The following is an 18006-nucleotide window of genomic DNA, read 5'->3' as shown; positions in this document are numbered from 1 at the left end:
GGAGTAATATCCTTTTAACAAAATTACGTGATTTAAGAAAATAGTTAAAATTAATTAAAAACAATTAATATGTAGTAAATGCAATTTTTTTTCCAAATATATCTCTATATATAAATAGTTAAATATGAAAAATAATAGTGAGATAAATAAATAATAATAATGTATTAAATACATTAAATTAAGGGTAAAATAGGTAACAATATATTAAATGTTCAGACAAACTCAAAAAAGATCTTATAAAAAGAAACAAATCCATTGGAGTATGGAGTTAAACGCAGTTGACATGGTGGACAAATATATCAAACATGGCAACCCATTATCTTATGTTCATTTAAATGTGAAATTAAAAAGAGATTCAGTTTTCTTCATCAAAAAAAAAAAAAGAGATTCAGTTTTCTTTCCAAGTTCAAGAAATGGATTGTCGGTCTTCTCGAGTGAAAGAGAAACGGTTGCCACGTTTGATACACTCGTCCACCATGTCAGTATCCTCAACGGCATTTTACTCCATATTAACCTTCTTTTTAAACAGAAGGGTTTACTGATAGACTAGTAAAAACATCAAGAATCTGATAAAATAGAAAATAACTCTACGCACTTGATTTAAAATGGGACAAAAATATAAGGACCTCCGTACTAGTTTTTCCTAACGCCACTATCCTTACCTAGCCAAACAAAATGGTCGTTTTCTGTTTTTGAGTTCGAATTTGGAACATTGACTCAACGAATCATTACTCTAGTGAAAATATTTTTATTTTTTTAATTAATTAACTAATCTGACTTATTTAAGATTATTCAAGCTGATTTTCAATATAAATTAAATTGATTAGTCAACAATGGTTGACTTAAAATGAAGCAAAGACGCCTTGGTTGATTTATGCGAGTTTGATGAGTGAGTAGGAGTAAAGGTTGCCTTATCCAAAATACGTGAAGAATCTTGTGTTCTGACGTGGCCTTATCCACGACCATTTTCTGTCATATCCTATAAAAACGTTACGGCGATCTGCCAAATTGGTGAGTCGGGTATCAGCTTCCTCCTTCCCAATTCATGGCATCACTATCACCGTTTCAGACGCTACTTCCCCGAACTTGTTCATCCACTTCACTTTCAGCGCCTGCATCATCAGGTTCTTCTTCTCTTTCACTATTTTCAGGCTCAAAGGGCACATCATGGAGTGTGATTCCCACTAAGAACAAACGGAACACACCTTCCACGGTGGTTGCTGCCGTCGGAGATCTCTCTTCCGATAGCACCACCTACCTCATCGCAGGCGCTATCGGTGTGGCCCTCGTTGGAACTGCCTTTCCCATCTTCTTCTCTCGCAAGGACACGTAATTCCCATTTCCTTATTCAAGTTTCTTGCATTTTGATTCAGACATCAACGGGGTTCTTGCTAGGTTTACAATATACATATATATATATATATATATGCACAAAACAAGTGGAAGATTATCTAGTGACTGTTGGTGTGATATTTTCAGATGCCCTGAATGTGACGGAGCAGGGTTTGTTCGTAAGGCAGGGGCGACTTTGAGAGCAAATGCGGCAAGAAAGGACCAAGCTCAAATCGTTTGTGCACGCTGCAATGGTCTTGGAAAACTTAACCAAATTGACAAATAGAGAAAACCTCTTGCTCGTGTAGTTATGCAAGCTTCTCTAAACTTTTTTCTTTTTGGCACTTGAAGCTTTTCTGTTTGTAACAATCCCTGATGAATATAATAGTTCTTTTTTCAACTCTTGCTGTCTTGGATTAAAGTATTTTTTCGAATACTTGTTCGCACCTGATGCTTATCTGTTTTGTAACAATGTCTTGTGCCTGAGGAATGTGATTGTTGTTCTCGACTTTCTCTGTTTTGGTATGAATAGAAGTTAAAGAAGGATATTGTTTTATATACTTCTTTGCATTTGAGGCCTATGTACTCGTAAAATTCCTGATGAATGTAATAGTTTTGTTCCCAGTAACTCTGTCTGAGTAGAAGGTTAAGAATTTCCAAGGGAGTGGATCCAATGATTTAATTTGTTCCTTTTGGGGAATACTTAGGATTAAAATCTTAATTGACATAGGCAGATAAAATTTCTAAAATAATGATTTATGGACAAAACTTGGAGGCACCTTGAGCATAGTATAAATATCAACGGAAAACTAAAGATAGCGTCGAGCCTGTTGTTCTAATGCTAACTGTTAGAAACTCATTTTGTTGGTCAGGGAGAAAGAAAATTTCTAAGGATTTGACTGTTTACTTTGCTAGCTATATGCTGTCTGCAACTACAATTCCAGCTAGTTCAAAGGGGCACAACCTTCTAGCAGAACAATGTTAAAAGGGATAAATATTCAAGTCCCTCAATTTCTTCGGATAAGTCCAGACTTTAGCTTAAATATTTTGAAGTGAAAGCACATAAAGCCATTTTGTTTACTTCATGCTGACCACCTTCTCTAACATCTAATTCTGTTTTCAGAAGCTAAACTGATATAAAAGGTTGTTAGGTCAGAAGTTTTTCCTTCTGATCTTTGTGAGGAAGCATGAGCTTGTTAAGCTTTATGTGTGGTTCCTGCCAATATCATATGTAATGCTTTCGCACGCTATCAATTCTCTTCCACACAAACTTTAGTGTTTCCAAACATTGCACAGATTAGACAGAAAACAATAGCAAGAGAGGGGAAAGAAAAGAAAGGGAATCAAATGCACATTAGCATTCCTAAAATGCAAGGCTCAATCCCTTGTGCACTTACTAATCTTAGAGAATTGTTGACTTGTATAATAAATCAATTAATTCTGGATTGTTATAGTTTTCAGATTATTAGTGAGTGCTAGATCTAATTGGTTTGACTCTAGCCTTTTACTGGGCTTTGGCAGATGTGTCGGCTCACCTAACACTTTGGATATAAAATAACACGCATTCAAACTCCATCGACATCATGACTTGTCAATTTTTTCTTTCCCCCATGTTCACTGAAAGCGATTATAGCAAATAAAGAATCAGTTGTAGTTTAGGGGAAGGCAGCCTTGGAAAACGGTCTTCGCCTCTTCAAGTCTTCCTGAAAAGTGCAGGTAAAAGTTAAACTGTTGTTCTCCATATGGGAGTACCACTTTTGCCACTGCATTGAATTTGTGAAAGTAATTTGGCTGGTGATTGTTGTTTTCTTAAAAGTTGAGATGCTCTGTGCCACCTTTTTTGTTGGCTCAAATGCAGCAATTACAACAATAGTTGTTTTCTTAAACGTTCTTAACTCATTTTCATTTAGAAATCATAGTGAAAAGTGTATTTCACATATTGAAAACATAGTATGAGAGGTAAGAAATTATGATGCTCTTTGCATTGAAAAGCTGAATTATGTTACTGAAAGTAGCAGATGAGGAAAGAGCAAGTTTTGGAATATGGTTCAACAAGAGATGGGTCCATCCACGAAGGAGTGTCCATAAGCAAACACAACACAGCATGTGCAGCATATATAAGGCTCCACGTGTCCTTCTATTTAATCATTCACTGCCTTCTTCCCTAGGCTTTTGACTTTTCCATTTAACACATGCATGCACGCCCGCCTGTTGTCCCTCTAACTTCGTATTAATTAACTCCGGAAACAAGTGGTTATTCGTTCCAGATTTAATGTTATTCAAGTTGGTCTCTTTTAGTACTTGAGTCACCAACATTATTTTAAACTGGATACCAGGTAGGTCGCTTCTATATATGTTGTTTTTTTATACTCCATATTATCGGCCTCAAATGCCGCCCAACTGTCCGTAATACATGTATAGTATTGAAGGAATCATTTTGTGTTAAACAAATACTACTTTCGGTCATTAATATAAGATCATGTTTGACTTTTATTTTGGTCCTATATATAATACCTCAATCCACTTTATTTCTCATGTTTATATTTTTTTTTTCCAAAATAACCCTTCTAACAATGATAATTCTAGTCAATATACTTGATTAACAAGGATATTTTAGGAAAGACAACACTTATTTAAGACAAATAACTAACTCAACTTACTTCTTTAATCTCCTCAAATTAGTCAACCGACTCTTATTATTAGGACCGGAGGTAGTAATTAGGGATATATATGTAACATCATAGTATCGTGTTACTTCTTTAAATTACACTGCACACTTCAGTCTTCAAGTTTTGTTTGAAGATTGCATTGTTACATCTCAAGTATATAACGCGTCATGGTTCAAGTTAAATATGAATATTAGAAAATTTCTTATATCTAGTCTTACTATTCACATGATCATACATTTACTCTCAGAGACACATTTTTTGTATTTTATATTACAGAGTTATGTGCAAAAATATCATGCTTGGCTGCCTATGTATGCATAATACTTGGAATAAGCTAATTTTTCAATTATATCCATGTGAGAGGAAAATATATAAAAAGTCAAAACTTATATATGCTTTGTTATATATAGAATATTAAATATACAAATCAAAATATAGAGATGAAAAATAACCTTCACGTTTTTATTCAATAATAATATGTAACTTCATTTAAGTAATATCATAAATATGACATATGATGGCAAAAAAAATCATAAATATGATAAACATTGTGTGTAATTGAATTATGCATGATTTTCTCTTCCAATCCACTCCCTCTTCTCCTCCCTACCAAACACAACCAAAGCTAGGTAGTTTTGGTAATCATAATCAATACAAGAGTTTTGAAATGTCGATGTCATATATATAAATAAAGGCAATGACTCTCCTAATAAATAATGATCTTACCAGCTAATTTACATCTTGAGGCGTAGGTTTCTTATATTCATATAATTTAAGAAGAGAATATGGATTAACTGCTTCATCCGATTAAGAAAAGCATCACGTGCTTTGCCTTTTAATTAGTGAAAAAGTGAAAACTTGGTGAGATGTACAACTAACAAAAGCTGCTCACAAAGCCAAAGCCATGCTTTTATCCCAAGTCTGTCATCATTATATGCTCTCTTCCTATTATTCCCTCGCCTTCATCTGCAAATTACGCTACGTTATATAATTAACCACGTAACCCACTTGTATCTGAAAACTATTATTATATTATTCAAGAAGACAACAAGCGAGTCTTAATTCCAGATATCTAGCTTTCTGTTCAAATTCAATCTTCTCTTATACTCAGTTCTTTCTTTCTTTCTTTCTTTCTTTTTTTAATTATAAAGGCAATTAGCAACAATTTAAGATTATAAACAGGATCGAACTTATAACTCCTTGGTTAGAAGAAGCTTTAATGTCATTATGCCACAATGATATTGGCTTTTCTCTTATATATATGTAGTTTCAAAAGTCGTACAAACAGATTATTTAGGATTTTATATATCTAATTCATTAATGAGGTGAGATTTGGAGCGTAAGTAATTAATCATTAATTACAGCTGATAACTTGTTGCATAGCCCTCCACATAAGTTCATAATTATCAAACCGAATGCTTCAATTCCTATAGCTTGTGAATTAAGTTGTTTTACACATGTTAGGTACGATTAACTTGATCCATCTACATGTATTTTAAACAAATTACCCCGTAAACAAGATTAGGAAGTGTTTGGATGGAATCAAAATCATGATTTTAAAAGTATTTTTACGGTGTACAAAGTAAATATGGGGAGGAATTTGTCTCGTTTTGTTGAAAAGTGTTTTTGAAAAGCACTTTTGGGTACTTCCAAACACCCCATAAAAGTCTAAGGGAGTATTTGGATAAAAATCAAATTATGATTTTAAAAATAATTTTACATATACAAAAACAAAATATGTGAAAAAATTTATCTCGATATAAAAAAATATTTTTAAAAAGTATTTTTAGCGATAATCAAGCACTCCGAACAGAAATACCTTCTTACATACACAGCAAATAAAAGAAGTTATGCTTGTTAGGTACAGTACCAAGTACAGCGACTGTTTGAGGTAATGGCATAGTACCCTCATTAGACATTGGTAGATCGCATCTCAGTGTTTCAGATCTTATCATCATCATGCAGAGATAGAGAGGAGAGGGGGGGGGGGGGGGATCAGTTTCTTAGCTCAGACAGCAAGGAATTCCCATTTCCTTCAGATTCTTATCTTTGTCCCCAAAATATCATGCACTTTCTGCATCATTACTCCAAATCTCTTTTACTCCACTTCTCACTGCAAAACCCTAAGTCCTTAACCCCATCCTATATATCCTCAATAATAATCCATTATTAATTCCCCATCCACCCAAACCAAACTCGTTCTGTTGACATTTATTTACAACAACACAATGAAACTCCAGTTTCTCTTTGCGTTTTTCCCAGACCCCTGTCTCAAATCTCTCGTTTTGCTCATTTTAGTTCATGTCAATCTCTGTTTTTCTGAGACTCAAATGCTTCTTCTGTCGCTCAAAACCCAGGTGATTCCTTCTGGGTACCTCCCAAGACCCCCTGATAAGCTTCGTTTTCACCATAACGTTAGTCTCTCAGTTTCTCTTTCGGCGGGTTCTCCTCCGCAGAATGTCTCCATGGTCATTGACACTGGGAGTGAGCTCTCATGGCTACGTTGTAACAGAACTTCACCCGCCGCGTTTGACCCGACCCGTTCTTCTTCGTACATACCCATTTCTTGCTCCTCACCCACCTGCACAACCCAGACCCGAGACTTCCCCATCCCAGCTTCCTGCGATTCTAACAATCTCTGCCACGCCACTCTCTCCTACGCCGACTCCTCGTCGACGGAGGGCAACCTCGCTTCGGACACTTTCCGGGTCGGTACAGCCAATGACCCGGGAGTTGTATTCGGGTGCATGAATTCGAGCTACGACAGCAGCAACTCGGATAGAGAATCTAACACAACCGGGTTATTGGGTATGAACCGCGGGTCGCTCTCGTTCGTTTCGCAGTTAAAATTCCCGAAATTTTCTTACTGCATATCAGATTCGGATTCCTCAGGAGTGCTACTGTTCGGGGACACCAATTTCTCGTGGCTCGCCCCGCTAAATTACACCCCCTTGGTTCAAATGTCCACCCCGTTACCATACTTCGATCGGGCAGCTTACACGGTTCGGCTCCGAGGAATCAAAGTGTCGGGTGAGCTCCTGCAAATACCAGACACTGTTTTCATTCCTGACCACACCGGGGCAGGTCAAACCATGGTTGACTCGGGCACCCAGTTCACATTCCTTTTGGGTCCGGCTTACACAGCACTGCGGAGCGAGTTCGTAAACCAAACAAACAACACATTGCGGGTCGTGGATGACCCGAATTACACATTCCAGATAGCGATGGATCTCTGCTACCGGGTCCCGATGAACCAAACCAAATTACCCGGGTTGCCGACCGTGAGTTTGGTTTTTGATGGGGCGGAAATGATGATTTCGGATAAGCAGCTGTTATATCGGGTTCCGGATCAAGTAATGGGCGGTGATTCGGTGTACTGCTTCACGTTCGGGAATTCGGATCTTCTAGGGGTAGAGGCTTTCATCATTGGTCATCAGCAACAGCAGAATCTGTGGATGGAGTTTGATCTAGAGAAGTCGAGGATTGGATTGGCCCATGTAAGTTGTAGCTCAGCGGGACAGAGGCTTGGTTTGGGAAAATAGGCCCAGTGTGGGCCCAAAATAGGCGGTCCTTCTTTGGTCGCATTTGGAGGAATGGCTCATGGGTGGTCCCACTTTCAGGAGTGGGGCAATTATGGGATTGGACTGAAGCAGTAGGTGAGTGGTCAGAATTTGGCAGACGGCATTTGATGTGGACGACGGATTCTTTGGGTATTTTTTCTTAGCTTATTAAATTTGCGACCCACTTTGAAGATGGGATTGAAAATTGAAATTGAATACAGTAGTTAGTTTAGTAGCTGAGTGAAATAAAATGATACTGAGTTTTTTGTTGGTATACAAATTGGCATTAAAAAGGTGTTTGGATGAGTCCATAAGTGGTTTTTAGAAGCACTTTTTCACGAATCGAGATAAATTTCTCCACATACTTACTTCGTAGACCGTAAAATCACTTACGAAACTATGATTTTGTTTCTATCCAAATGCTCTCTAAGTTTGACTTGTTTGTATTTGTAGTATGCAAGTCATTTGTAGTTAATGAGAAGAAACAGAGCTGGCAAAAAAAAAACAGAGAGAGAAGAACAGTGAAGATATTATATACTACCTCCAGTTGTAATTGCAAGAACTTGTTCATAGTTTATAAACAAAGTTTTATAAATAGAATAAAGGATAGTATATAACAAATCAACAAACTCTCACTATAGCTTGGTCGTTCGGTTAACTTGGCTTTCTACTGCCCCGGTCAACAAAGACAGGCCTGTGCACGTTCTACGGATGAACATATGGGTATTGATATATGTTGACATTTGTTACCTCTTTTCTCCTCCTCTGGTTTTAAGGGTATCACATCAAAAACTAGCAGATGCTTGGATCAATTGATTGTACTGTATCAGCTGAGCCAAAAGTCCTGATTGTATTGTATCGGTTTAACCCAAAATCCTAAGTTTTGAGTCCTACGATGCAACCATCTTAAATGTTCAGTTAAAAAGTTTTAGCAGAAACAACTAGTAACTCATATCAAGAAAACAATATTTGAATTATTAGAACAGATATTTATATTTAGAACCAACAATATCTCAAACCGGATTACTTTCCGTAAAAGAATACTTATACCTTAAAAAAGAAAAAAAACTGAACCCTTTAAATTTTCTAATTGAAGTAAGGCGCCTTTTGTAGTGTTACTCAACTCAATCTAGAGTAATCTAAACCCAATTAAGTCTTACTTATTAAAGCATAGTGGACTCAATAGTGATTGATTTTTTTTCCAAAAAATCTTTGTAGCACTGGGATAAACTAATACTTTTTCGGTTTTTAATATAAGATCTATTTGCTAACTTTATTTTGGTTCTAAATGTAAGACTTAGTACTCATATTTATCAATTTTTTAAAAAAATTATTCCTCTTGATACTCCTCAATCATAATCAAGTAGAAGAAGGGGTAGGGTATTAAAAAAGATAATTGTGGTATTTTAAGAAAAAAACATGTCAAATTTCTTATCATTAACTAAACTAAGTTATCCCGTATTTTTAATTTAATCAAATTAATTAAATAGATTTTATATTAAAAATTAGAGAAGTATCACAAACAGTGAGTTATTAGCATTCGAGGGCCCCAGGATTGTACATGCTTCTCCAAAACACTTCGAGCTTAGTAGTTAAATCCAATTAAGAACTGGCTTCACCCTTCTGAAATTATGTACAAGCCCATTAGCCGTTTTTTTTCAGGAAATTTAAAAAGCAATCCATTTTGGATGCGAAAAGTTGGGAGTCTCGCCAGCTCCCCTCCCTTGCATGATAGTTATTCTTCTGGTTTTATCTATAAGATATTTTTAACATGTTTGATATAGATAAAAAAATATCTTAAATTTTATTAATTTTTATTTATAATTCAATAAATTTTTAACTTTATTTTTATTTAATATATATTATATTTTACACAAAAAAAGTTAATACAATTATAAATAAAGTGTAAAATTATATATCTACGTAAAAAATTTTCTCACTATTTTATAAATAAGATTAAAAAATAATTTTTTCATGTTATAAATAGGATCAGAAAAGCAGTCGGTAAGAAAACGTACGCGCGTCTAACGAGCATCGTCCTTCACGGACGTGCGCTCAGGCCCTCGTAGGCTTGGGCGCTCTCTATCATTGACTGATCATTGACTTGAGAGTTGATCACTCAGCGCCACTTCATTGTAGACAGGTAGTGAATTATGTTGTCTCAAGCTGTGGACTCACATCAGGTCAAAAAAATTAAAAAAAGAAGCTGTGGAGTCACTTGTAAGTTGTAACCTTTTTAAGTTATTGGATCAGTTCTCATGCATTTACAATATATAATATTCTTTTTAGATATAAAACTCATGTTATAATTTAAATTTATTACAACATGAGTTTTATATTTAGGACAGGAAAAATATTAATAATAAGTTTAACACATCACTGTAATTGATATATAGATTTTTTTTTTCTTAGAACGGTTTTTATAGATTGTAAACGTAAAAAAAAAAATCTATTTTCTTTTTCTAATTCCAGTCATCTTTTTTAGTTAAAAACTAAATCTAAATAACTAAATTAATTAGTTTTAGTTATATATTAATATTAATTTAATCAATTAATTCTATATTCATTCTATATTCTATAATATACAAATTTAGATTCGAATAAAATATAGAGATATAATAGATTCAGAAAATGTCCCCATTAAAACTTTTTATTGATGAGAATGATGATCTACATAAATATTGGGTTAAGGGTCATTTTAGCCTTGAAAGTATTTGGGAAGTAGTTATGTGCATTCAAAAAAAATTTGGTTCAATATATATTATTGGAGATGCTAAAAACGACTAATGTTGCCACTAATATTAACTATCCACATTAATTTTTCAATTATTTATGTCATAAAAAAGCGTGACGTTCATCCTTTTCTTTTTAAAATACTTTCAGAGCAATTTTAAGCCCAAAAAAATTCTGGATATCTATAATTCCTTCAAAAATACTTTCAGATAAAAATAACCTTTGACCAAATTTTTACACATATAAAATATCAATACGTTGCAAATTTTATACAAATATAGTACCGGCACTTTAGTTTAGATCCTTCTCATAGTGAAATTTTCAGTTTTCCTTAAATTTTATGTAATTTTTTATGAAATTAAGAATATAAAGGTATATATTCCTTATTTAAATTAAACAAAACAAAATTAAACACGTGACAGATTGTGGTAATGGATCTCTAACAACCCTTAGTCCCTGTCCATATGAATCGTGAAGCTGAAATTGATGACAAATTGAGTTTGCGTTCTTTCAAAAAGCTGAATATTGGAAGCTTTAAAAATATCTTTTCAAAGTATGCACCCTACTTATGATTTTTAATTTTTTATCCTTTTTTTAATCTTATTTATAAACTTTAAATTTAAGAATGGATGTTGTTCATTTTATAAACTTCTTCAATAAAGTATTTTTCTTAAAATTTAATATATATTCTTATAATTTTACTTCTAATTATTTATTCTCTCTTTTTTATCATAATTTTTCTTATCATATTTCATCACACATTCTCTTTTATTTTTTTCTCATTTATTATAAGGTTATATCTGAAAACAAAAATATATTTCTAATATATTATTACTTTTAACTTGTTTTAAATAATTATTTATTATTCATAAGTTATTTATTCAAAACTCATAATAAAAATCGAAATGAGAATTTAGTATGTAAAGATCAAATAATCCCTAGATGGTGAGAATGTGAAATTCAATCCATTTTGAAGGCTCCCATGCTTGCGGGTCTCTAGCTAGTAGCTATATAGCTAGAGGCTTGACGTGGCCACCAAGCATTGTGCAGTGAATGTTGTTTTTTCAAGGGATTATGCTTATCGTGCCACATTAATGGTAATTCTTATCGTGTCTTTGACTTTTACATGCTCACAACCTTTAAAAACGTGATCCTCGTTGATTTCCCAATTAACTGAAGCTAGTTAATCAGTATGACTTTGAGGATGAAAAGGACAGCAGCCACACTGAAGCTTTTCAAATATCTGGGGGCCACATGTGACTTAACCCACTCAGCTTATGTTCACCAGTTTCAATTATTTAGGGAAACTCTACACATATGTTTAATTTGTCATTCTTTAAGCAGAGAAATTAAAGTCCAGAGTTCAAATTATTCCTCTTATCCTAGTTATAAGTTAAGAAAACTTTAAATTTCACTAATTCTTATTTTACATTTAATAACATTTCAACTTTATCTCTATTTAATATATATTATATCTCATGTAAACAAAATCAATACAATAATAAACAAAGAATAAAATTGTATATCTATGCAAAAAAAAAAATCTCAGTATCCTATAAATAAAGCAAAAAAAAAATCTTTTTTTTTTTGCTCTATAAATAAACGAGTATATAGAGCCAAAACTTCCCCATCTGCTAGTTCCAGGTCCACACATATTGTGTACGTGAGCTGGCATTTTGAAAATGGATAAGCATATGTAAACGCATCCAGCAGCACAACGCCCATAATTAATTAGCTTTTGTTAATGATTGTTCAAACTTTTTTAGCATGTTTTAGCCAAAAAAAATTTTTTGGCGCGGAATCCTTTGAGAGAATACGAATATTCTTCATACACACAGAATAGAGGCCACACAAAAAAGCCAAAAGAAAATCATATTCAGATAATATAGCACTATGCTATAGTAGTACTACCCCCCCTTTTTTTCGTGAGAACATTACTGTAGTGCCTTGTCATAACACTTCCTCACAACTATATGATTCTGTAGGATTCAATTGGAAAAATAACTCAGAGGTAAAAAAAAAAAAAAAAGGAAAAATATCTTAAGCAGCATCTCCAAGACCGTGTTATGTTTTAATCACCTCAGCAGAGTTTGATTTCATGTATTATATATATGTGTGTGTGTGTGGATATATTGAGGATGGTATGGCAATTAGCAACCCAATAGTCCATTATGATTCTAAATATAGGAATTAGTCTATAAGTTTATTTTCATCTCAAATATAAAAAATGTTGATTTTTTTTGCCTTTCATATTTGTTATTTTTCCTCAGAATATTAATTGCACAAAGTAACGCGTAAAATATTATAAGAGTATTGTTTAACACAAATCATAAAAATTAGATATTTTTTTTTCTAAATAACTAACAAATTATTTTTTTAATTTTTGTAGATTATTTATTTATTTATTAAACTCAGAGAGAGAGAAAGAGAGTTGGAGTGACAAGAGCAACAACCAAAATAAAAAATGAAATGAAGATATGGCTTTTGGAAAGTTGATATCAATGGACCTGAAGGATTATATATACGTATGACTATGATAACATCCCAAACATAAAAGTGAGAGAGAGGTAGGCAATGAGCAAATTGTGAGTGAGAGAAATGGGGAGCCGGGGAAAGGAGATGAACAAGAACATGAGTACTGTTAACGACGATGCGTGCCCAAAATTTGAACAGAAAATGAAACAACCTCAAGAAGCTGCTTTACGCAGAGACTGGCGTGCCTTCAAAAACTTTTTCCAGGATGATCCCATTGCTCTCATGCAGACTTTCGATCTGTCCGACAACACCGCCATTCACGTTGCGGCTCAATCCAACGATCCTCACCTCATCCGGAAACTGCTTGATATGCTTCCACAAGACTCTGATTGCCGGGGAGCACTGAGGACTGGCAATGTTCACAAGAACACTCTTCTTCACCAGGTGATACACTGTAAGAACTTGGAGATGGTGGACACTGTACTCAACTATGAGGAGCAGAGGAGGCTGAAGCTGCCGGGGGATGAGGATTTGTTGGAGCTCCCCAACGATCTCGGCGAAACGCCGCTCTACAGGGCTGCCAAGTACGGCAAGCTCAACATGCTCAAGCACATGGCCCGATTTGTAGATATCAGACGCCATTTTTACCGGCGGCCAAGACATGAAGACACTGTCCCTGACCGCACTTCCATTCTTCATATTGCTATCATTGGCCAGTATTTTGGTATATATCTACTCTTTCTATCCTTATTCTTTCGTTTTTAAGGCATATAAAAGAAGATCAACAAGTCCTACCACGAACCAAGAGTACTCTTATATAAGTTACAAAAACATCTCTGTTGCTTCTTCAAGTGTAGTTTTCTTATCGTTTAATTCCTCAAACCCTACTGTTGAAATTTAACTTTGATGGTTCAGAGGTCGCTCTGTGGTTATCGAGAGTGAAAGGCATTGAGGAAGTGGCCGTTGCAAACGATAGAAATGGATTGACCTGTCTTCAACTGCTCGCTAGAATGCCCTCTGTCTTCAGGAGCTACGATTATTCCCAGATGGGATTTCTGGAGAGGCAGATTTACGCATGTAATTCTCTCCGACTCTGTTATCACATGCATTCTTCTAAATTTTTATTTTAATCCCTTTGTTTCTCATTTTTCTTCGTGTTTAATTGCTCTTACTCTTCAAGTTTCAACATTTCTTTGTTCTGATTGATCATATAATGGGTGACAGATCTTCCGAACAAAGGATACGATGGAAGCTGTTATGACGACGGCGACGGTAAGTTTCTTGGACGGAGTCAAGATTTAGAAAGCGGAAAAGAGAATGTAAAGAAACCCAAGTCATCAGGTACGTGGTACTTGCGAACAAAAACTGGTGGTTTCTGCAGTTTTAATATGCGTCCGTGTGTGTGTGTGTGTGTGTGTGTGTGTGTGTAGTGCTGATCATCAGATTGAATGCTGCTAAATTGCAGTTTTTTCAAGGATCAACTATGCTATTTGGGAATCACTGGCCGAAGGTGAGAATTATAACTAGTGCACAGATACATTATCAAGCTACATAAACTTACATATGTTTGAATATATATATATATATATGTGTGTGTGTGCGCAGAATGGGACATTATAGATGACATTCGGAATAGAAAGAAGCAGCACATGTTAGTGGAGAAGCTTGCAGACTTCTTAGTGGGAATAGACTACTCATGGATGAAAACTAATCACGCAAAACCACGAAAAGAAGTTGTGTTGCCTGTGATTCAACCCTCCAATGTGGCTGCAACAAAGAAGAAAGCCAAACTAGAGAAGATCAGCTCCCTTGAACAACCCATTCCTTCTAACGTGTATACCCCGTTGCTTCTGGCAGCAAGCACCGGAATAGTTGAAATTGCGAAGAGAATCATCGACCTTCATCCAGATTCCATTTCCCACATCAGTCACGATGAGCAGAACATACTGCACGTCGCTGTCAAGCATCGTCGCAAGAACATCTATAAGCTTCTCAAGAAATATGGAGCCTTGAACCGCTTGGGTTCTCAAATGAGTAACAAAGGTCGTACCCTCCTGCACCACGTTGCCAGGATGGACTATTACGATGGAGGAACCCAATCTGGTGTTGTGTTCCAGCTTCAGGATGAACTACGTTGGTTCGAAGTAACTAAGAATTAATTGTCCTTTGTTACATTATATTTTGCGTTCATTCAGAAAACTACTAACTATTATTGCGAATGTATATGCAGCGAGTGAAGAAGAAAGTTCCTCGTCCTTTCTCCTTGTATTGCAATGACGACAACCTAACGGCAAGAGAGCTTTTTGAGTTGGAACATTTAGAGATGCACAAGGAAGCCCAAGGGTGGATCAAGGAGACAGCTCAGTCATGCTCCGCGGTGGCCGTCCTCGTTGCCACGGTGGTTTTTGCGGCAGCCTTTACTGTCCCTGGCGGCACCGACGAGAAGGGCGTCCCCGTCCTCCTCAACTCTCCCCTCTTCCTTTTCTTCACCATCATGGACGTTGTGGGCCTCGCGAGTTCATTAGTGTCGGTGATGTTGTTCCTGTCGATTCTCACGTCCCCCTTTCAGATGCAGGAGTTCTATAAGTCCCTCCCGAGAAAACTTACAATGGGCTTCACGTTGTTGTTCATCTCCTTGATGACGACGATGCTGGCGTTTGGATCGACCATTTTGCTGACCATTAGGATGGAGGACAAGAAATGGAGTTCGAGTTTGATTTACAGCGTCACGTTCTTCCCTGTGACCCTCTTTGCATTGACTCAATTTCCCGTTATCATGGCCGTTAAGTATAGAACGAGGAGGTTATGGAAGTCTCTGAAGAAGATGGTTCCAAAAGGTTTAACCAAATCCACCACCAAACCTACTAAGAGAAGAATGTACTCAAAACACGCGTGAGCAAGAGATTTTTAGAACTTGAAGTAGTTATGTCTTTTCTTTTATGTAATCCTGGTGTGCTTAAACTTGATTGTTGCTTTAATTTAGATTGGTGATGAACTGTAATTCTATGCAGTTTGTTGTCCGAATCAAGTCTAATATAACCGGGGTGATGTTATCATTTGTAAATTGTAGGTTGTTTTCAAGGCTACGTTATGTATGTTTCCCGTATAAAGTGGGTTTTTGTGTGATATAATATGCAGAAGCCAACTTCAGATAATTACTTTTGGTTTGATGTACTCTGTTGGAAACTTTGGGAAGCTCGAAATAAGGGACTATTTAATTTGGTAGTGTCTCCTTCACAGAACAACGAAGATGAGAGCCAGGAAGACAAATTAAACCATCTCGCGTTTTCATTAACAAATCAAGAAACTCCCACTATGGCTTGGTCGCTCGTTTAACGTGGCTTTCTACTTCCCCCAGTCAACAAAGACAGGCCTGTTCACGTTCTACGGATGAACATATGGGTATTAAAATATTTTGACATTTATTAGCTCTTTTCTCTTCCCCTGGTTTTAAGGTAATAGATCAAAAACTATCAAATTCTCGGATCAACTGACTGTACTGCATCAGCTTAACCAAAAGTCCTGGAGGTATTGTGTCTCTCCTTCCCACTTCTCTTTCTTTGAATAATTTACCATTATTCTCTTTCATGCTCTCTCCTTATTAATGAGGGTCTTTTTGGAAAAAAAATTATACTTTTTACATATTGATTGTTCTTAACTAATTTTAACTGTTTTTTTTATCAGCATAATTTAGTTATTCGTCTCTTATAATAAAGAACAGAATGAGTAATTTGGTTAAATATATATTATTGAAGGTGTTAAAAATGACTAATGTTGGCATTAATTGAGAATTAACTACCAACGTTAATTTTTCAATGATTTATGTCCTGGCCCAAAAAAAATTATGGATATCTATAATTCCTTCAAAAATACTTTCAGATAAGAATGGCCTTTGACCAAATTTTTTCACATATAAAATATCAATACGTTGCAAATTTTATACAAATATAGTACCGGCACTTTAGTTTAGATCCTTCTCATAATGAAATTTTCAGTTTTCCTTAGATTTTATGTAATTTTTATGAAATTAAAATATAAAGGTATATATTCTTTATTTAAATTAAACGAAACAAAATTAAACACGGGACAGGGTGTGATAATGGATCTCTGACAACCGTTAGTTCCTGTCCACAGGACTCGTGAAGCTGAAATCGCCGACAAATTGAGTTTGGGCTCTTTCAAAAGCTGCTTTGAAAAAGCCTTTTCAAAGTATGCACTCTACTTATGATTTTTATTTTTAATCTTTTTCAATATTTTTTCTAATTCTATTTATAAGTTTTAAATTTGAGAATGGACGTTGTGCATTCTATAAACCCCTTCAATTCAGTATTTTTCTCAACATTTAATTTTTTTTTAAATTTTACTCCCAATTATTTATTCTCTCTTATTTATCATAATTTTTCTTATCATATTTCATCAAATATTCTTTTTTCAATTTTTTCTCATTTATTATAAGGACATATTTAAAAAAAATATATATTTCTAATATATTTATTTTTTAAATTTATTTTAACAAATATTTATTTAAAATTTATAACAAAAATCGTAATAAGTATTACCTCCGGTCCTTAATATAAGACCCCGTTTGACTTTTAGTTTGGTCCTAATTATAAGACCCCAATCCATTTTGTCTCTCATATTTATGCATTTTTTCCCAAGATAATCCTTCTAATAATGATAGTTCTTACCAACACACTTAATTAGCAAGGATATTTTAGGAATGGTAACACTTATTTGTTACAAATAACTAACTTAACTTACTTCCTTAATCTCCTCAAATTAGTCAAATGGGTCTTATAATTAGGATCGGAGGTAGTATTTAGTATGTAAAGATCAAATAATCCCTAGATGGCGAGAACGTGAAGCTCAGTCCATATTAGAAGCTCGAAGCTCCCATGCTTGCGGGTCTCTAGCCAGTAGCTACTATCTCTGGTTCTAAATATAAAAACTAGTTGATTAATTTGAAGAGATTAAGAAAATAAGTTAAGTTAGTTATTTATTAATAAATAGATGTTGTCTTTCCTAAAATATTCTTACTAATCAAGTTTATTGACTAGAACTACCATTATTAGAATGATTACCTTAGAAAAAAATACATAAATACGAGAGACAAAATAGATTGGGATCTTATATTTTGGATTAAAATAAAAATTAAACAAAATCTTATATTAAAGACCGGAAGAAGTATATAGGTAGAGGCTCCACGTGGCCACCAAGCATTATGCAGTGAATGTTGT

The 18006-nt window shown here is 34.8% G+C and overlaps 3 protein-coding genes across 3 annotated transcripts; all 3 read left to right on the top strand.

Annotated features, from left to right (window-relative positions):
- The first annotated feature begins 1043 nt into the window (after positions 1-1043).
- Positions 1044-1888, top strand: LOC114742382 (uncharacterized). The gene is made up of 2 exons (XM_028930655.1): positions 1044-1329; positions 1480-1888. Exons 1-2 carry the CDS (start codon positions 1046-1048, stop codon positions 1616-1618), a joined length of 423 nt encoding a protein of 140 aa, XP_028786488.1. The 5' UTR covers positions 1044-1045; the 3' UTR covers positions 1619-1888.
- A 4062-nt stretch (positions 1889-5950) lies between these two features.
- Positions 5951-7858, top strand: LOC114742383 (aspartic proteinase PCS1-like). The gene has a single exon (XM_028930656.1). The coding sequence runs from the start codon at positions 6230-6232 to the stop codon at positions 7541-7543; it is 1314 nt and encodes a 437-aa protein (XP_028786489.1). The 5' UTR covers positions 5951-6229; the 3' UTR covers positions 7544-7858.
- Positions 7859-12892: 5034 nt separating this feature from the next.
- LOC114742375 (uncharacterized) lies at positions 12893-15665 on the top strand. The gene is made up of 6 exons (XM_028930649.1): positions 12893-13493; positions 13685-13846; positions 13994-14110; positions 14235-14279; positions 14375-14913; positions 15000-15665. Exons 1-6 carry the CDS (start codon positions 12893-12895, stop codon positions 15663-15665), a joined length of 2130 nt encoding a protein of 709 aa, XP_028786482.1.
- Positions 15666-18006: the final 2341 nt, after the last annotated feature.

The sequence above is a fragment of the Neltuma alba genome, unplaced genomic scaffold (assembly GCF_004799145.2).
Source record: "Neltuma alba isolate B1F8T4 unplaced genomic scaffold, ASM479914v2 tig00003727_pilon, whole genome shotgun sequence".
Classification (NCBI taxonomy): domain Eukaryota; kingdom Viridiplantae; phylum Streptophyta; class Magnoliopsida; order Fabales; family Fabaceae; genus Neltuma; species Neltuma alba.
Note: the sequence above shows the minus strand (reverse complement) of the source record. Positions and strands in the feature narration are given on the sequence as shown.